Here is a 22,509-nt window from a genome sequence, read left to right as displayed (position 1 = left end):
AAAAAAAAAAAAAAATATAATAATAATATTATATAATTTATTTGATTTGGTTTATATGTATTTTTTGGAATTATTAATAAAGAAATCGTTAAGGAGAGAGGCAGTAAATAAAAGATTTTTGCAATTCTGCTGCTTGTTCGCGCCGCGGTCGGCGCGTAGCAACTCAAGTCGTGTCACGTGGGACCGCTGGGCCCCACCAGTGACTCCGCGCTTACGTCACGCGCGACGAGGTAATGAGCATAGCTCATTAATTATCTCGTCGCGCCTCGTCCAGTAGTCCAGTTGCGCAGCCACGAGCGCTGCATTATTCTCTCTCTCTCTCTCTTGCGTACTATCATCGTAACTCTTGTGTCTAAGTTATTTTACCCCTCTCCATCCTCGCCCCACGTAACAATATATATACAGTGTAAATATGAACATTTATTCATATTTATAAATAAAAGATTTTCAGTTTTTGCTTTGGGATCATCAGCTTACCCTAACTTTTGTGCCTTTGGAAGGTATGTAGATAATTTGCTTGGTGAACTTGGAGGAGAACGATTACTTCCTTTATCCTTAGGCGATGAATTGTGTGGTCAAGAACAAGCATTTCAATCTTGGGCTACTAACGTTTTTAGCGTATGTAATCTTTTTAATTGATATTAAATTCGTTTACTAATTTATTGAATACTAGAAAAGTTATTTCCTCGAGCGCGCCTCTCGTGCACCAATCTCCGTCTAATTCATTAATGTTGAAAAAAATTTCATTTATATATTATAAAAATCATCTATTTGATTGTAAGTAAATGATAATCGTCTTTAATCACACAATTAACTTAATTATCATAATGGTCTTATCGATAAATCTGTCAGACCAAATTTAAAATATTCTAAAAATTAACAAAATTTTCTTTTCTTAATTTTGATGTGAATTCTTAAAAAGAATGTCAAATTGACCATCATAAAATTGAAAATATAGATGAGTGATTGCACTAGATGTTGTTATAAATATCAGATTATTTTATTAGAATATTATAAAATGAATCCAAATAATATCAAGCCTAATAAATGTAGTGTTTTTAATTCAAAATTATTATTATTTCTTCTTTTACACTATTAGAGACAAGTTTTTTTTTCTGTAATTCAATAGTTATCTTTATCAGTTCTAAGCTTAATCAATTGTTTGTAACATAAACTAACAGAATATCACAAAATATAAGGATCACAATAATTATCAAATTAATTTGAAAAGTCAGAATATCATAACAGAAGTAGTTTGGGATTGTAATTATTGCAAAAAATTTCTGATTGATAGTAAAATTGATCATTTATAGAAAAATTTCTTATGAAAAATACATTTTCAAGGTCTCATGTGAAACATATTGCTTGGATGACAAAGAAACATTTTTGGAGGCAGCTGACTCTTTAGGTTCAGAAACGATTTCTGCAAGCGTAGTTAGATTCATAAAATCTGATCTTCAATCATTATCAAAATGTAAGTACGTATTATAAAGTTACGGTCCCGACTTTTGTTTGGTCCCTATTTTTGCTCATGTTTGAATCAATTTTAATATAAGATCAAAACTTGATATGAGTATTTAACTAATATAGTTTTGTTATACATGTTCGGTTAGTACAACCATTTTTTTTTTTTCAATTTTTTGTTTACAATTAAATTGTTGATATTAATTGTTGAGCGAAAGTATGGACATGATTGAAAATAGGAACAGTGAACTTACCAATTATTAAATTATCTATGTAAATATCACGAATGATTTTTTGATACTCGTATTCTTTTATATTTTCTGTCAAAGCCTGTTATAACAACATAATTTGATCAGATAAGTTAAAGGGCGTATTATACCCATTTTTCGCGAAAATTTTAATTCTTATATCATTGCTTATGTTTCTGAAATGCGCTGTTGAATTTTGCTAATTCATGTATTCTAGTTTTTTGGTGAATATTTAGATTTAAGCTCCTCAAAAATCTCTTAAAACAGATGCAACTGGATGAAGACTGGTTAGAAGAAAAAAAACATGCTTCACACGATCAATGCTGATGTTATGTGTAGTCCTTAGATTCATGAGTTTCTTAATCGCAGGGAACCAAAATTCAAGGTCTAGTGTAATGAGATTGAAAAGAGCAGTGTAATTGAAGTTCTCAAAAGAAAACATGATGACATTCTTGTTTCGAAAAATGGCTGTTTTTGGCGATTTTACGGATTTTGGGCCTATTTTTGACGTTTTTCGACACATATTGCTATCCATATTGCCTTACACGTTAAGGCCCATAACAAAACTTCATCAGTTAGTTGTTGACATTTTTAGAAAGCTTTTTACATAGTTTTTTAAACGAAAAGTCTGGATCGAACTTGATTGGATTTCGTGTTTTTTGTATTTTTCAAGTTATTTCAACTCTACAAGCTCCTAGATTGCTCAAATCACTTTTCAATCGATTTTTTCGGAAAATTTCGACAATGACCGACAAAAAAGCTCCGTGTCACTTTTACTTTTGAATCATTCTACACTGATCTAGAAATTATTTGATTATTTGCAATTTTTAATGAATTTTGGAAAATTCGCTAAAATGGCCAATTTCGGGGCACTAAAAGTGTTTAGAAAGATCCAATTGTTCTAAAAATTTACCGGTCCCGATCATCGCGGCGCGCGTCATTATTTTTATTATTACGCCGCGAATTTGACTCTACAGACGCATCTCGCGAGTCCCGCCCCTCTCGGCGTGGACTACGTTCATCTCTTCTCGAACCTCGATTGTGTCTGCGCGAACCTTGATCATTTCGATCATCTCGGCTATCTCGACGCGAATACTTTTCATTCCTACTTGGCCTTCTGCACGTAGTTGCTTCATGACCTTTCAACCCACAATTTGAACACTTAAGTGTTGCACGCTTGTACTTAAAGCAATCTGGCGCTTCGTGGCCCGTCTTTGTGCACAGTTGGCACTTCCCGTTCTTATCATCAGTAGTACGCTCGCTCTCGCTATCTTTCGTTGTACCTGGATGTGAAGGCACGCCGATCAATCCCACAGATATTACATTCGATCCTACCACTGCGCGATATCGTAACTTATTCTCAATGTCCCCCGCTATATCAATTGCGTCTGCTAGACACCCGCGATTTTCCAATTGTACCTGCAGCTGCAGCGGTTCGTGTAGGCCTAGTAAAAAACAGTCCGTGACGCTGTTCTGGAGCGAATATATGGCAGCTTCTCGCTCAATTGCATTTATATCAGGGGACTGGCTATACGCGGCGATTGCATCCTCGTATAATGAGCGTACGTCGCTACCGAACTGTCGCGCGTCTACGTCGACCGCCTGTTTCGCATTATTTTTTTTTCTTTTTTTTTTTTTTTTTATAGATAGAGAAATGCGTTACGCACCGTAAGGAGGTTTGAGTTAAAATCAACCCCGAACCTCCCCGTGTGTGGGACTCGCCCTCAACCGATTTGCGTTGGTGAGGGAATACCCACTAAAACTCTATCTGCCCGAGCGATGGAAGTGCTCGGACGCGGCTTTATTTTGCGGTGCTGCCTTAGATGGTGGGAGACCACGTTCTTCAAAAGATGTGCGCGAGATGATGTCAAGGCTACCCTATGCCTTCTCTTCGACCTGCAGAGTTAATACCTGTATAACCACTGATGTGCGTGGTCATTTTACCGGAGCCAATTCATGTGCGAACCATGGAGACCTCTAAACGTGATGGAATCCAAACATTTGCTATATCCGAGTTCGCACATACTCGCGCAGCGGACCAGATACCCCGCCAGGAGATCGTGATCGAAGAGAACGAGATGTTATCGTTAGACGATGAAGCGCTGATGACTTGCGCATCGATCACCTTGACAACTTGATCCCTTACAGTGACGATATCTGGCTTCCGCAAGCCTTCTCTGGTATGAAAGTGCGGCTCCTGCCGGACGCTCCATCCCAACTGCCAGAGGCTACTGACTGCGATACGATAAATTGCATCGTGTCGCAGTATTCGGCCTCCATGAGTGCGGTGACAGCCCTGAATGACGTGAGCTGCCGTTTCAGTAGTACCACAGCCCGCTCGACACTCGATAGGCGGGCCACCGACTACGCGTCTGCCGCGTGATGTTCGAACACGAGTTGGGAGAGTATTGACCCGTACGCGATGGAATTGTACGTAGTCTCGTCCGGAGAGGGCCGCGCTGTTACGGTCTACCCACGAGTGGCTCGCGCGAACACGAGCACACTCGGAGAGCTCCTTGCCATCATTCGCTTGATGAAGTAGCGAAGCCCAGTACTTGCCACGAGCCTCCTGGTCGATAAGGGGCCGCCCATGAAAGGACAGCGCCGTTTCGGCCCATCGAATCGAACCCTTCACCGAGCGATGACAAAAGACACCTCTAACGGCGGCACAGGAAGACTCAGCCTGTTTGAGAATTGTTTAAACAAACTATAAATAATTGGATGGGTGCATGATAGGGTCTCAAAAGAAAACACTGCAAAATCTCATAAATTTCTATTTTCACAATTTTCTTTATTAATCACTCAAAAACACTGTTAATTTAATAAAACTGAGTCTAGATATTGAAAATGTTGATAACAATTGTAATGTTGTTGAGTACACTGAAATTGTCAATTGATTTTACACTTGAGTTATCAATGATTGCACAAATAAATTGAGTAGCCGACGCGAAGCGAGATTGTATTAATTCACACTTAGTTTTCAAAGAGTTTATACAAAGATTGATTTTATTAATCCACTCTGATTTGCTGTGAGCTGTAGCCATTGAGTTGGGCAACGCTTCTCTTGAGTTCACAGCGAGTTGAACTTGATTTGTGAGCAGACCGGGGCAACACACAAGAGGTTAAATTAATTAAATTGCACATGGCTACGTGTAACCTCACTTTCACTCGCCGTGTGCTCGTGCGATTGAGATGAGCCAAAATAATCCCGAGAGTTGAGGTGATGACAAAAAGATTCCATCAGGCCTGCAGTAGACATTATTGCCCTTATGAAAATTTCCTATATGCTTTCGCGAAATTCCTACTGGAATCCTATAGGACTCCTGTAGGAATTTCGCGAGATCCTATAGGAAATTTTTATAAAGGTGGTCTTCAATTGCAGTCTGGATGGTTTCTTTACCTGGTCGCAATCGATGAGTTGACTCCGATTCGCAGACCGATGAGTTGAGCCTTGATGAGTGTAAGGATGAAAAAGGCTTGATGAGTCCTTGTCGAACTGGCTTACGCTTGTTGAGGTGATCGGGAGGAGTCGAGTTGGTGAGAAGTTCTCGTAGATGATGCTCTAAGTAGCGTTGGTTGAGATGACGTCGGGAATATTCTCTGTTGAAAGTAGTCGTCGCACGAGACACACACACGAGATGTTGCTTAGTCGAGTGCAGAAACGAGAAGGACGAGATCGCGAACAATGCGCAGATAGCAGAGATGCCGTCGGCACGTGCCGCGGCGCCATCTATCGCCGCGCAGTGAGAATCCCTCATACGCTTGCACAGCACGTGAACGTGTGCGCGTACAAGCTGCGCGCTCATATCTGTTCGAATATTTCTCGAACACAGCCATATCCGAAAGCCTTGAATGAACCAAGGCCGGAATAGCTGTTCAGAAAGATGGAATTCCGAGTCCCCCGTCTAAACACGGCATGTAGAAGTGTCCAATGGGAACATCTTTTGGTAGCCGTAACCACTTGCGAACTGCAGCGCGTACATGTTGGTCAAGACTCTTAAGAGTCTAAATCCAATGCAAGTTAATCGGCAACCTGCCTGTTGACAAATCTATCTCTGAGATCTCGTAGCAATTCAGTCGCGCGTCGGTAGCCCGCTAATCTGCTTGCCATCCTTTCGGCTTTTCCTACCAATTTAGATTCTAGCGTCGCAACAACCTCTGTTCATCTAAGGGTAGTTGCTCGAGGCGTCGACCGTAGCAAGTGATTTTCGTGAAAAAATTGAAGAAACAGCAGAAGCAGTTGCAACAGAAGCAGTGTCGCAGCAGAGCCGGATTGTAGCATCTTTATAAGATAAGTGATTTGTAATGTAGTTAATAAACAAAATAACCTTATTATTCGAATACTAATATAATACATACATAAATACACATACATGAATTCACCAAGAAAGTGGTAATTTGTCATAAAATTCATGTTTCAGGTGCTACACCTGTTCTTAGGTTATTTTTCATCTTCGACTATCATCAGATCAAGTATGTTTTTTAAGTGTATTTTGTGAAAACCAGCTGTAAGTTGATTCGTAAAAAACCTAGAGTTTTCTTGGTCAATTAGATGTAGAAAATGTTTAATAATAAACCTATCTATGTTAGGTCGCACTTAAAAATGTAATCATTTTTGAAACTTTAAAATAAAATAATTCCTCGATTAAAAATCTGATAATTTGTTATTATTTAATATACATTTCCATACTTTATTACCTAATGAACCATTTTAAAGTAATGCTTGGTACACCTCCTCCGTCAGGTATGAAAATTATTAGGATTCTGAATACAATAATACAATAATACATAATACATTAATACATATATACAATATAAGTATTATATAATACAATACAATAATACAATAATACATATATACAATAACATACAACAATACAATGAAGGTTCTAATACGTAATATATCTTTATTCATGACTAACTTCTGTGGATCAATACACAAAGAATATGCAACTATATCTTATATAAAAAGTACTATTGCAAAATTAATTATAATATCGATTATTTATTGCAGCATTAAAACGATGCCATAATAGAGATGTGATGACTTGTAAGTTGATGAATCGCCAAATTTTAAACCAAGAACTGTTAAGTGGGTGAGTACTATTTGAAAATTACTTTCATTTATTATTTAGTACCATCGGGCATGGTTAGAACTGATAGAAAGTAAAATGGGTAACCTAAGTTCCCTATACGGCCGAGGTAGCCGGGCGTAAGGTGACTGATAAAAAACCAGAAAGAAATATTCAGTGAACTCTTACATTGAATTAATTTAATAAACTTGGATTTATGTCATCTTCTCAAAACTCAAATTAAAAAATTTTGAAATAAAAAAAATCATTTGAGATATAAAATGTATCATCATTTTGAATGTTTTTAAGCATAGTAAAGTTATATACAGGTTTCTGATATCTCGTCCTAGGATGACTAAGGCTCCGACAACTTACCCTTACAATAACTCAAACTCCGTTAAATGGTTCCTAGCTAAGCTTACCCTTAAGTTTCAACACGTTTGATTTTCAGTTTTATACTTCGTGCTTGTGTTCAAAATTATTTGCTTCAATGAAATACAATGAAATGAAACTTTGTTTTGTATTCAGACCCTGCTGAAAAAAATCATGGGAAAATCATATGATGTATTGGCATGATTAATCATATAATTTTTTATGATTTATCATATGATTTTTCCCAGCAAGCAAACCCTTATTTTAATATAAAAACCACTGAAGAGGAGGTGTCAAAATATAATTTAAAGCCTGAATTTATTAATGTCATTGAAAATGAATAAATACGTTTGAAAATAGCTAAAATAATGTACATTTAGAGCACAACAATTTGAATAATTTGAAGTGAATTATAAATCTGCCGAACTGTTGAATCATCAAACTGCCTGAATTTGTACCGTTTTGTTAAAGATTAGCACCAATATTTTCTTGATGATAAGATAGCATTGTTATATCTGAATTTTCATGCTTACTACTTTTTTAATTCACTTCAAACTCTTTTAAATGATTCAAATTGTTGTGCTCTAAATGTACATTATTTTAGCTATTTTCAAAAGTATTTATTCATTTTCAATGACATCTATAAATTCAGACTTTAAATTATATTTTGGCACTTCCTCCTTTAGCGAATTTTCGCATTTTGAATCGAATCCCCCGAAGGTGTTGCTGCTTCATGCTTTACCAATGACACACCTCCATATATCAACCTCCACACTCAAGCAGTATTCAAACTTTGGAAAAAGCCATCAAGAATCTCGACCAAAACATCACCAATCTCGGGCTCTCCATCACTCCACACAAGTCTGTTTTTACATTTCAGCAGAATAAGAAAGTCAATCAATCGGCAAATCAGGACTAACCCTTAAACGCCCAAAGTGACGAAATTTTTCGTTCGCGATCGATGCGATTTTTTTAGACCTTGAAGAGACTTCGCATTTACATAATTTAATGTAAAATTTAATGTCCTTACGGATTCCAGGCACAAATTCAAGATTTGATGCTTCGTTGAAAAGTTCTGATTGTTTAAACAAAAAAAAAACTTAAAAATTTGTGCATAAGATCGAATTTTTTTCGAACTGTTGCGGTGAAAAACTCATGATGCAAATATGATCAGAGATGATCATGAGTATAGAAATACCTTGGGGAATTTTAACAGATTTTTCCAACCACTTTTTCTAACAAAATGGTGGCTATGAAGTCAAATGTTTATCATAAACAAAACTCAATTTTTATCTTGAAAACCATTTGCAGTGCATGAAAAAAGTTTATAAAACAATTCTAAAACTTTTTTGTTTTATTAAATTTTTCTCTAAACTCTATGGTTTTCAAGTAAAAAATCATAATTTCTCACCTGTACCTGTATTTTCTTGCATGATCTTATGCATGAACAGTTTACTTTATGGCCGCCATTTTGTTAGAAAAAGTGGTGGAAAAAATCGGTTAAAATTCCCCAAGGTACTTCTAAACCCATGATATCCTCTGATCATACTTATGTTATGGGTTTTTCACGGCAACAGTTTGTATTAAAATCTCAAAGCGAATATTTTTGCTCAAATTTTTACGTTTTTTTTTGTTGAAACAATCATCACTTCTTAACGAAGCATCAAATCTAAAATTTGAGCTCAAATTCTTGAAAGGCATTAAATTTTACATAAAATTATTTTTAAAAAATCACATCTAATGTGAACGAAAAATTTCTCTTGGGGCGTTAATGGGTTAAATCTCACTCGCTATCGGCACAAAGCAGTGTCGAATTACCGGGTATCACGTTTGACCCAAGACTGGATTTCAACTTACAGGTAGATGAGGTTGACAATAAGTGCATGACAGCACTCAACATCATGAAAGTACCTTTGCAGCACGTGGTGAGGCTCTCACCCAGATACCCTAATGATTATCTACAAAAGGTATGTCAGGTCTATACTCGACTATGGCAGCTTTATATATTACTCAATACTAAACTGGAGAAAATGCAATACGCAGCAATCAGATTCGCGCTAGATCGCAGCAGCACTCCAACCAATATGCTATTGAGTGAAGCCAAGCTCCCTTCAAATCGTGATCGTGCTAATTATTTCGCATTTTGCTACATCTTAAAAACAATGAGTAACCCAAAATCCGTAACATCCAGCTTTTTCACCTCATATCTAACTTCACACTTAAATATCAATAGCCATCTTTTATTACTTGACTGTTTATCAAAATTTCACCGTCTCAAACTTCCTTTTCATCGGGACAAACAATTCAATCCATACACGTACAACTACCCAGCCACATTCTCTAAGCCCAGCTTCGACCTCAACCTAGGATTTAAGCTTAAAAATGCTGAAAATTGGAACCACCTGTTCGAGGACTACCTAAAAAAACACGACATAGCCGTAGATATTTACACTGGTAATAAAATCCCAGGGCTTTCTCGGTGGTAGCCACCATTTTTTGCCCCATTTTCTTTCCAAGACCCTTGGACTTGGTAAACACTGCTAAAATCTTGCCATTGGTAACTGCCTCACGTATCCTAACTGCGACCACATCATCTTCACAGATTCTCTGATAGCGCTGCATAGTAGGATGGAGCGAAATGATCGAACAATTTTAAATCACTTTCTAATAGCGTTAGAAGTGAATCTTTTACACTTGCTTCACTTTTTAACACTTCCACAGTCACAGCAACTTTTCCACACGCATGGAAGATCGCTTCTATCATCCCACTATCCAAAACCTCATCATCTTGATCTCCAAATTATACTCGCTCCATAGCCCTCGTATCTGAGTTGTCTAAAGTGCTTGAACGCGTTGTTCACAAACAACTCACATCCTAACTAATCAATTGTGATCTCCACTCCCCTTAAAGGGAGTTGTACACCAATTCACTCCTCTTTGGCATTTTTATGATGTAAATCAAAGTTTCATGTCAATCTATATTTTCAACATTAAATTGACCTCTTTAAGCTTTAAAAAATGTGGAAAAAGTTGCAGAATAGGCCTTTGCATCTAAAAATAGCTTATTTTTGCTATTTTAGTCTTTCAGCCCTGAGTGCAAGGTTAACATCAGCGTTTTTGAGGTAGGGTAGGTACTCCTGATAAATAGTATATTACGTGACAAGGGATGAAAGTCGAACTTCCGTCCCTGCGAGGTTATGCACCCGAGGCGAAGCCGAGGGTGCAAGCTCGCAGAGACAGGCGTTTGACTTTTGTCCCGAGTCGCGTATACGATTTTTCTTTATCCCCGCTCGAAAGTACGTTTGCTTAACATAGTTAAGAAATATTTTATTAAAAAAAATTGTATCCATGAATTTACGCTTACATGGCAAAGCCCGCCGACATTTGCGGCCCGAGCGCAGCGAGGGCTGCTGGTCGACGGCGGGCTTTGCAACAAATATCATCAATAATAATGTTTATTAGTACATAACTAATTTTATTAACAAACAATTGTAAATCATAGATAACTATGGCGTTTATAAAATACAAACGATCCCGTAAAGTATAAGCATGAATTAGTACCATATCAATTAAGTAATTCACTCAATCTGAGGTAGACAAGTAGAAACTTGAGAGACCTAGAATAATGTTTAAAGTTGAAAGAATTTTTCAAAATATATTATAAAAATTAACATATTTTGACTGTCTTTGTTCTCTTAGATCTCATTTTTTATTGCAACTACCATCTTTAACGATTTAAATTTCGGATTGGAATTGAATGTAATGAAATGTGCACGTCAAATTATGGCTATTCAATTTTGATACTTCATAGAATTGTTAGTCTTTTAATATTTATTCAATTTGGCATATGTACGTCATAAACAAAGTGAATATAATTCATCTATTGCATAGTCGAAACCAAACGATAATTGAAATGTAGGTTGCCGTAGTCATGGAGATAATAACTTTCGCGCGATATTGACGGGGAGCAAAAGTATTACTTTCGTCCCCGAATTCGAAGATGAAAGTACGTACTTTCGAGCATGGGATGAAGAAAAATCAAAATCTTCAGAAAAGTATCCTTTATGGGTTGAGTTTTCTGGAATCTTGTTTTAGACCTTTATATCAGTTTTATTATTCAATACGTGCTCAAAATATCAATAAATTTTCTTATTTTTTGCTTCTTCACATCTGTTGGCATACAAACTTTTTATAACTTTAATTAAAGTTCTAGAAAACTCAGCCTATAAAGAATACTATTCTGAAGATTTTGATCCCAATCAGGAATCTCTACCTCAAAAGCTCAGATCTAAAACTTGCGCACAGTGCCGAAAGGCTAAAATAGCAAAAATTATTTTTAAATGCAAAAATAAAAATTAAACTATTAAAAAAAAAACTATTTAAATAAAATTTAAAGGGGGGAAGGCACTGTGCGCCCAAATCTAAAAAAACAAAATTTTTTTTCATTGACTTTTTTGATAGGATTTTTCCTCGGCTTTCCAGTGCCGTGATCGGAATTTTAAAATGTTAACTGTACCGTGACGTACAGGTTATTTAGTACCGATACTTTTACGATTATCTAGAAAAAATGAATGAAACGACTCAAAGATATATCGTGGCCAATCTGTCATGATTTCGAGACTTTCATAAGTCCGTAGCGCCATCTATTGATACTCGTTTTATTCTTTGGTTAGAGTACATCCAGCAGAAATTTGTTTGTTTACACGGCTATAGGTTTACAGTAACGCCACCACTCGCAACACGTGGGTTTCGGCATATCTTCTGTCTCTCTCTGTTTCGTGCACGAGCTCTGATCAAATGTCAACAACAGTCTGCTGACTGCTTCTTGATTTTCCAATGGCTAAAAATTACATTTTTTTTTAAGTGAAAAAAGTATATGTAGAGTGCAATTATATCTTTGCAACTCAACATAGTGTTTCATAATAAAGTTATGAAGAAGTTTCAATAGCTTGTTATAAAAATGTGACATTTTTAGCAGTTCTAATTCAAGAAATACAGAAGTACATATGTAAATTGACATATATACATCAGTGTATATGTATGTCACTGTACTTTATGTATGTGTATATGACTGTATCATATATATTATTGTATGTTGCAGGTGATGAACAAGATTAGTGATAATTGATCAACTTGTAGTGATTTATTTCCAAGCATCTAGTGATAAATGTTTTATGAATGTCAGTGAATAGGTAGAAGACTGGGTTCAAGTTCTAATGTGAGATTGTGTATATTTGTGTGAAAAGTTGATTTGGACATAATCAACTTAGTTACCAGTTTCCACATAAAACCCATATTAGGGTATACTAATATTTTAGTACAACTTATAAAATGTAGTAATGAAATTGGCGCATTTGGCTTTGTGTGGCTGTCTGCGATAATTGAACATTGTCCTTGTGGGTCCAATATGTTGAAAATTCAAATTGAATTACTGTTCTTTATCGTCCAAAAAGTTTTAAGCAGCCTCAGTGACATGAGAGTATCATTATGACATATATTGATGTATTTTGGTTTTTTTCAACTCTTGGGCAGTTACGTTTTATCTCAAAATTGCTTGCATGCCGTAACTTTTAATGAGAACCGTTTGAGCAATTGAGCTGAAACTTTCAGGGGTTGTTCTACATATGAATGGCTACAAACGCAAACACTTTCAAAGGTATTGGACAAAATTTGCACTTTTTCAGGCTACATCCCCAGCATAATTGTATTTTATTATATAGTATTAATGAATAAATGTGCATATGTGGCTGGCAAATTGTGTATAACTAATTAAAAAATCTGAAAGTGCTTGCGTTTGTAACCACACATCTAATGATCAAAATGAGACCCCAAGGACCATGATTGAACCATCGGTTCTAGCTGGATCCTACGGCACAGGGGTACCTGTCAGGACTGACGGCTTGCTTCATCGAGGAGGGTTCTATGGTGATTGGGACCTCAATTTTCATATTCCAGAGAGAAAAACTTTGAAAAAAGAGTGAAGAAAACTTTGAAAAAGAAGAGTTTTCTCTGTATATTCCAAAAAAAATTTTTTTCTTTATAATTAATAAATTTTTCATAAATGTAGGTTTAAGGTACCTTTCCCCCCTTAAACTATTTTTAGATGCATAGGCCTATTCTGCAACTATTTCCACATTTTTTAGATCAAAGATGTCATTTTTATCATAAAAATGTAGATTGACACTAAACTGTGATTTATATCACAAAAATGCCGAAGAAGAGTGAATTGGCGAAATTACTCTCCTTAACAACCTGGTTTCCAACCGACTGGAAAAACTCTCAACCCTATCGTACTACATCTGGAGTACTTCAAGGAAGTGTTCTAGGTCCACTACTCTTCCTCATATACATGAACCCCCTCCCCTTCATTCTCTCTCATTCATACGCTATTATTTTTGTCGACTATACCCAAACGATTGCCCATGCCCCACTGTCCCAGTTCAGTGATTTGGTGATCAACATTAGTGCTGATGCAAATGCTGCATACCAATGGGTCATAGCCAACGGCCTTAGTTTGAATGCTCAAACGCTGGATAGATCTACTTTAAGAAATTCAAGTTTAATACAATTATAATTTGTGATTACTATACAATATTTCAATGACTCTTGAATTCATTAAAATTTTTATTAAAAGGAGTATAACACTGATGGTAGAAGTAGGAAACTTTCCAAATGATAACATTCAATACAATCCAGGAGATCATTTGGGAGTATTCCCCTGCAATAATGAAAACATGGTTGATAATATACTTCGAAGACTCGAGAATTCTTTCGATTTTGACACTCCAATTGATTTACAAATTCAAAAACAAGTACACACACCAAATGGTAAGTTCTTTTTTATTTGAAACGATGATAAAATTTTTCTAACTATAATCTATAATATCGAACTATCTACTTATTTGGTTTTCTTACAAATCTCGTTGCAGGACTAAATTTTGACTAACTTTTGACCTTAGACATTGAAAAGTTATACTTACTTAGTTCGCTACTAGAAAATTGTGACCGATAAAATTGACTTAATTCATACAGCAATTATTAAAACTTAACGCCTATGAAAAAAATTAGATTTCCCAAAAGATAAAAATATTTTCTTTTGCTTTACGATATAATTTTTAAAATGAATACTGAGTCCTAACGTTTTCACTTGACTTAAAGCATATTTTTTTAAACCATATCTGATATTGAGCGCTAATAGGGGGCTTAATTATTTTTCATTTTTCATTTACAGTATTAAGCTGTAAAAGTAAAAAAAAATTTTTTTTCAAGAACTCACATGATAACCCTTTTCAATACCCTATTTGAAAGTACAGCTACTTGTCGTAGAATTCCAAGAGACAGTATCAATCTATTGTGGCCTATGTGGTTTCATTTTGTTCGATAGCCAATTGGCCATGGTCGCAACCAGAAGTTAGACATAAGATGAACTTTAGCTCCTGGTGTGTACAATTTTCTAGAATGTAGTATTCATTTTGAATCATGTCCATAAATTAATTTCACTTTGTTATGTGTACAGTAAGTAAGTAGGCGACTGGGCCCTCGTATGGTGAACAGCACGTGCAATACGTATCAAGAGTCTATTATACACTTTTTATACCGCCTTGCGCCGCTACGAGAGTTAGCTGACACACGAGATCATAATACCTGGAGGCCCGACGCCGGCAGCAATGTACTGCAAAATGCTGACGTTACACATGCAGCGGATGAAGCCGAAGATGTGCAACAATGTCACGATTCGGACTCTGCATCTGATGCTGCTTCCCGGCGAGCTCGAGGTTCCACTTCCACACTTGAGTCCTCGGTATCTTGTTCTCTTAACGCACTCGTGCGGGGATCGTCTCTTGGTGCTTCGTTATCCGTATCGGTTTCGGATAGACCTTCTATGGGCTGGAGTGGTGGTTGCCTTATAATTCAATTTAAGATGGGTTTACTGTTATTTCTAGGGGGCATGGACGATCTGGTGCCACCTTTAGAATGTTGTTGAGAGATTTTTGGAGGCGTTTTTTTAGGAGTCGTTCTTAGATCGTCAATTTTTGTTTGACCCCTTGTTCGTTTCGCGATGCAGCTTTCGTTGGGGTCTATTGCGTATTTCTTATTAAGGGTTCCTGGGGGTCTTCCTATTTTGGACTTTGGCACTTTTGGGGCTTCGAGCTTACTACTAGGAAGGGATTTTGATCGTTTTAGGTTAGATTTGGGCTTCTCCGCGGTGGCCGTGGGGGTTTAACCTGTTGGCTTCGAGGTAGGCGTAGTTTTCGGGTTGTATTTTAACCTTAAGATTTGAAAGATTTTGGTTTAAATCCCTTTCTGGTGGATTTCTGGATAGCCCATCAGCTACTACATTTTCTTTTCCGGATTTGTATTTGAAGTCATAGTCATAGTCGAAGACTTTAAACATCCATCTCATTAACCTTTATCCCGGGTCTTTGCGACTATGCATCCAATTTAAAGGTTTCGTGATCAGATTGTAGGGTAAATTTGCATCCTAATTAGTAAGGTCGATATATTGACATAGCATACAATGCGGCTAAGCACTTCTTTTCTGTGGTAGTATAGTTTATTTCGTGCTTGTTAAGTGATCTTGATAAATAGCTAACTGGGAGATCGTTCCCGTCTACATTTTGACTTAGAACTGCGCCTATGGCGTAGTCAAACGCGTCTGTGGTGAGCGTAAATTTCTGGTTCATGTCGGGAAACTGTAGTATAGGCGCACTGCTCAAGTATTGTTTGAGTGTAAGGAAGCTGGTCTCGCATTCTTCAGTCCATTCAAAGGGTTTGTTTTTTTTAGTCAGATTACTGAGTGGCGATTTTCGAGTAGTCTTTAATGAATCGTCTGTAATATCCTGTGGTTCTGAGATATTGTCGAATTTGTTTCACGTTCATTGGTCGTGGCCAGTTACTAATGGCTCCGATTTTCCTAGGGTCAGGCTCAACTCCCTTTTCACTCACTATGTGCCCGAGGAATCCGGCTTCTTTATGCAGTAGATGCACTTTATCTGTTTGTAGTACTAAGTTTGCCATTTGGAGTCGGTCCAGGAAGAGCTTTGTCTTTCTCTGATATTCGTGGAGATTCTTGGCGTAGATAATTACTTCATCTAGATACACCAGCATCTCTACAACTTGTAACCCCCTTAATACATTGTCCATGAGTCTTTGGAACGTACTAGGAGCCGATTTTAGTCTGATTGGCATCCGTATATACTGATAATGCCCTTGCAGTGTCGAAAATGCGGTTTTCCATCGATCTGTCTCTTTAACTGGGATCTGATGAAATCCTGAAGCGAGGTCGAACGTGGAAAAATAGGTTGAGCCTCCCAGTTGGTTAAGAATATCCGCTATGTTGGGGAGGGGATAGGCATCGCCTATCGTCTTTCCATTGAGTTTTCTAAAATCCATGACAGCTCTCCATTTTCGTGGTTGTCCTGGAGCGATCTTTTTCGGAACTATCCACATATGAGAATTCATAGGGTTACTAGATGGCTCAATAATTCCACCTCGTAATTTCTTTTCTACGTCCTGTTGGGCTACCTTCTTGTGTATGGGAGGATGTCTGTATTTCTTGGTATTAATTGGTATATTATCGGTAGTAGGGATCTCGTGTTCGACTAAGTTAGTGCAAGGAAGGGAATCTCCAGGAAGGATAAATCTGTCTGGATACTGGGTTAAAAGACTTCGCACGTGTTGCTGTTCCTCTTCATCCAAATGTTTGGTGTCTAAGATTTCTAATATCTTTTCTATTCTGTCCTCTTTTCGAAGTGTCGGGTTCGCCTCTTCATCCGAAGAAGAATTAAACCCATCGCTTAGACAATCATAATCTACTATCCCTTGGGATGGTATCTCAACTTCGACGTCTTCGTACGAGGTATTCAATGCGAGTACCTGACAAGAGTCGTTTTGGTTTGTTACTATTGTTACGTGGGGCGAGGATGGAGAGGGGTAAAATAATTTAGATATAAGAGTTATGATGATAGTATGCAAGAGAGAGAGAGAGAGAATAATGCAGCGCTCGTGGCTGCGTAACTGGACTATTGGACGAGGCGCGACGAGATAATTAATAAGCTATGCTCATTACCTCGTCGCGCGTGACGCAAGCGCGGAGTCACTGGTGGGGCCCAGCGGTCCCACGTGATACGACTTGAGTTGCTACGCGCCGACCGCGGCGCGAATAAGTAGCAGAATTGCAAAAATCTTTTATTTACTGCCTCTCTCCTTAACGATTTTTTTATTAATAATTCCAAAAAATATATATAAACCAAATCAAATAAATTATATAATATTATTATTATATTTTTTTTTCTATTTTTTTTTTAACTTTTATTTAAACTGACCTGCGAGTGGTCAGGCTTATGATTAATAATATTTAAGCTTAGATTGGCCTGCGAGCGGTCAGGCTTACAAATACAAAAAAAAATTTTACCTTTACATTCCACTGTTCCCATATTCAAAAAAAATGACCAAAATAATTAACTAATTTTATATTGGCAATTCCACATTTATAATTAATCAAACACAAAAATTTAATCAACTTATAAATTTAAACTATTACATCAATAACCATTAACTTATTCAATATAAATTATTTCCAAAAAAAACCCAATTTTTAACTATCATAATTTTAACAAAAATTACTCTTTAAAACCAATTTCAAACTATTACATTATAATCATTACAAATTTCCATATAAAATTAATCATTTCCAAATAAATACATTACTACTTACTACTAATTTTAATACAAAATCATTTCTCACACTCATTTCAATTAATACATTTAATCCTTAATAATTCAATTCAACATTACTTTCCAAAACTCTTCCAAACCAATACATTATTAATTACTAATGATTTTAGTATAAAATCATTTTTTTTTTTTTTAACTCATTTTAACTACTATATTTAATCATTAATAATTCAATACAAAATTACCACAATACCAAAATCTATTTCAAACTAATACACTAATTCCAATATCAAATTATTATTTAAAATCCCAATTATACTACTAACTTCATACCTATTACAAAATAAGCTATTATATCAAATATTAATTCTAATAAGCATACATTTTTTTTTTCTCTTCTTTTTTTCAGCAATCATATTAGAATTTACTTATAGTTGTAATATATGTTGTTTACTTTCAATTTTTCTTCTTACTTATACAAAATATTAGTATGATTTCTATAATTCTATGATTATTTCTACAATATATTCATTGTAATATTATGATATTATTGTCTGCAATATTATTGTGGTATGAATCATCGTTCGTACATCCGTATCGAAGGAAGCTTTTTGTTTTTTCATTGCCTCACGCCGCGCGCATGAGTGCTATTAAGCACTCTGCTTTCAATGTCGATAATACGTTCTGCGCTATTACCGACTGGATTGAGTGAGCTTCGCGATGCGATATGATTCGCGTTTTGAACATTCTGTAGATTTCGCGGCGGGACGATTGGAGCGCTCGGTGTAATTGACTGATTTCTACCGTTCAAATTATTGTCAACGTCATTATTGTTGTCATTGTCATGTCTGTCATTGTTGTTATTCGTGGCTAGTCTCCCGATATGAATCAGCATTGTCGTGATTGAGCCGAAGAAGGCACCCAACAAGCGAAAACTCCATCCGTATATTGAATACAGAGTAACGCCGTGGATGACTGTATCGATGACTAGCTTTATAAGTTGTATTACTACAACACAGCCTGCTACGCCGGCGCAGACTGCACCGAATTCGATGAAGCCTGCGTAAAGTGATCGAAAGTATGACCGGGACATTTTGTTGAAAGTGTCCTCGTCTAGTAATTTTTGGAAATTTCCACTCTCGGCTGTGCGTGGTCTGTCGGCTAATCGTCTCACTACTGATTCTAGCAACGCTTGTCTTTTTAACGGGAATGCCATATGATCCTCGAGCTTTTCTAGCTCTTCCGCTGAGTAAATTCCCGATGTCATGAAAGAACGAATTTCTTCGTAATTCCAAGTGGAAATCTCAAGCGGCTGGATTATGCTGGGCTTTTGTATTAGAGTGACGTTGGGGTTCATTGCGACAAAAACGTCATCAATATCATACACTGCTGGAAAAACGACGCTGCACTCTCGTGGAGTTCCCACGCGTGTGAAAACTCTCGTATTTGGCCTGAGAAAGCCCTCCGTGCCCTTGCACGTAACGGGTAACTCGTTGAAGCATGTTTGTGCTGCGCGAACCTGGCATGCGACGTCCGCGCAACTTATTAGGTATGCGGCCTCGCCAGCCAAGATCGCGGAAAAACCACGTTTTTTCATCACCGCCACAGCAAAAATATCTGGTCGGGACTCACTTTGAGACAAGGCGTTTCCGATAATTTGTCGCGCTAACATGCATCTCTGAAATAGTGAGTCGCGATATAACGCGTCAAATTGCGTCTTCACGTGATGTGCGAAATATACGATTTTTGTATTGAAGTATGCCGAGAGGATTATGTTTTCAGCATCCAACGCTTGCTTAGCTGCGAGACCGGCGTTTGGCCTTGTTTCGAGAATGAAAAGCCGCGCGTGTTCCGTTGCTATCAACGTATACCCACATAGCGCTACTTCCCCTCTTTTTTCGAGTTCGAATTGGATGGACGACGAGGTATTAGTGAAGTAGATTGTCGGGCCCGTTCCTTCTACATCGCGCACGCGTGTACTCTCGCCTTCGTATAATACAGCGTATTGGTCAAAATTGCAAAAATTATTCGATGTAGTTGGGTTCCAGAAGTACGACGTCTCACTCACATCCATGCAAGTACCTGTGCGATAGTTGCACACCAAGTTGTCAGGCATAATGACTCGGTTCAAACGTTCGTCAAATGACGCTACTCCCGTGCTCAAAATACTTTCGAGGTCTGCTGTCACCACCACTTCGTCGTATTGTGCCGTTTTCGTGTTGTATTTCGAGCCTTGGCACGTACCGTCCGTCGTCAGTTCTCCGGCGACTGTCAATGTCCTTCTAACTGTAGCGTTTACAACAAGTTCGCGAATTGTAATTGATTAAAATTTGAACTCGTTATATTTTATCGCGTCCGCGCAAGCTTCCTTAGATAGTGTATGTACGTACCTTGAATCCCCGCCCGCTACAATTTTATTGTGTGAGAAGGCACCGCAATATCTGATGACGCGATGCACCAACACCCTGCAGCTGAAGAATTCTACCTTCCTGTAGGCTAAGTGTTGTAAGAGTTGCATGTACACCTTTTGGGATTCCGGATTTTTTATTGGCACATCACAGCCCCCTATCGTTGATGTCATCACCGACGTAAAGTTTTGTGAGTTTCGGCCACACATGTAGCCTGACAGTGCGCTCGATTCCGATACGCAGCTGATGATAGTGGCGATCAAAATGATTCTCTTCATCATCATGATGATTACGTGAACAACTGTGCCCAAGCGTTTTCACTAATTCTCAATTTAATCCTAATACCGCGTCGTTTATTACACTGATTATTATTTTAATTGAAACTTGTTTTTAATTTAACTCAAACTATTTTACTCAAATTCAATAATTATTCAAAAAAATAAAAAGAGAAAAGCGGCTTTTATCTAATGTGCACTTGGTATCAGTGTGTACCGACTCGTTGTCTTTCGTGAATTGATACGCGAGTGTCGCTGCTTGCTTTGCTAAGCCTGAAAGCTCTGACCACACTGTACCCTTTCCACTTTTATTTTTTTTTTTTATCAAGCGTGAGACCGACTTGGGCAGTGAAAGCTCAGCGAAATCCGTTGCACGGCGCTGCACCGTCACATGCAAGGATCTCATATTTACTCGCGACACTTGTGCACAGTTGCCCCCTCCTGTATCCTGCTGTTGTATCTTCGCCAAGCTGTAATATATACAGTGTGTATTTTAGTCATTAAGTTACTTGATTTTGAGAGAGAAAAAAAAACTTATAATTCATAATATATTTTATATTTTACGAGTCGGCTATGTCTCGTGCCTTGCTCGCTCTGTAACCAGAAAATGTATCTATTAAAATACGTACGGGCTATAGTGGCCTTCAGGGTGACTAAGTTGCGAGCTACTCATCAGAATAATAATATCTTCTTTTATGGTATTTTTGTTCTTTATGCATATAGTCGAACCTTGCGAAAATTCGCGAGCTGCTCGCTTCCTGCGATTCACCGCACCAGGTGCACGCCGGTGTGTCATCGTCCGAACACTCCTCGTGATACAACAGGTTACGATCCCATGTTGCTATCAATTTATTATCAACCGTAATTCGCACTTCTCGATAATAGAACTCTACTTGTACGCGGCCGTTATGTAATTCGAAGCACTTCATCGCGAATAATTCGTCAATATGTAACTCGTCTATGGTCCAATGAAACATTGTTATTATTGAATCATCATCGTTCGCTTCCTCACTGTCCTCGTAGATCGGCTCGCCGTCGCTATCGAATGCTATAGGCTCGTCTATCTCGAAATTCATGATCACCCGCTCGTCAGAATCAGTCGATTCCCAGTCCGGAAAATCGACGAGGAAAACTGGCTCGTCGCCCGGCCTAGCCACTTCGGGTATGATTTGTCTGCGGCACATGTTACCTAATCGAGTGTTGCACTAGAACTAACCATCGTCGCCTTGGGAATTACATTCAAGACAGCAGCATCCACTGCGCATCTTTTTTATGTTCACTTTGCAGAAATCTGCTACCTTAGCAGACAGTCGCAAGTGAAGTAAGTCTAATTGACTCGTATGTCACCGTGCTGAGATAACAGTGAGAAATGCTCATATCCAGAGTGTGACTTTATTCGTAACAAAATATTTCTCGACTAGTTCATTTCTTATATCAACAATAAATAACTAGTTAATTTTTATAGTAAATTTCATATCTATAAAAAAAAATCTTCCATACATCTCGCCCTGAAATGCTAATAAAAATTTTACAATTTTTCCCAATATTCTTCCAAATTCAATAATGCGCTACAAGATAACCTACCCCGACGCGTATAATATTTCTATATCTAGCGACTTGAGTTGCTTTAAAAAAAAAAATTTTTAAAAAAAATTTATTATTACTTATTAATCCATTAAAAATAATATCTGCTTCGATATATTATATTCATATATTGTAGCCGCACGCATAACTTTACGAGCGCTCTTGAGATTGTAACTCACGCTCTGCTTTCTTTGTCTTAGACCTTCTCGGATATCGCTTTACGAGTTCGCGTTTTCGTTACTGTGCGTTTGGCTTGTAGTTTGTAGCTGCGTAGCAATCGAACGGCAGTATAGTTCCAATCGGCCTATAGTGTATATCCAACCGTTACTCTTTTTTTTTTTTTTTTTTAAATTTTTTTTTTTTTATAATCATCATGGGCGATCGTGTAGTGAATAGTGATAGTTTTTCT

General features: G+C 37.3%; 1 protein-coding gene across 1 annotated transcript; it reads left to right on the top strand.

Annotated features, from left to right (window-relative positions):
• Positions 1-243: 243 nt before the first annotated feature.
• Positions 244-14,102, top strand: LOC111694163 (nitric oxide synthase, salivary gland-like; the record flags this gene model as incomplete). The annotated part of the gene is made up of 5 exons (XM_023461143.1): positions 244-618; positions 1,345-1,474; positions 6,727-6,808; positions 13,791-13,984; positions 14,086-14,102. Coding segments are annotated over 5 exons (798 nt in total), but the record flags the coding sequence as incomplete, so codon positions are not given.
• Between the last annotated feature and the right edge of the window lie 8,407 nt (positions 14,103-22,509).

The sequence above is a fragment of the Trichogramma pretiosum genome, unplaced genomic scaffold, assembly GCF_000599845.2.
Source record: "Trichogramma pretiosum strain Unisexual culture from Peru unplaced genomic scaffold, Tpre_2.0 scaffold123, whole genome shotgun sequence".
Taxonomy (NCBI): domain Eukaryota; kingdom Metazoa; phylum Arthropoda; class Insecta; order Hymenoptera; family Trichogrammatidae; genus Trichogramma; species Trichogramma pretiosum.
This window is presented reverse-complemented; position numbering and strand designations above follow the sequence as displayed.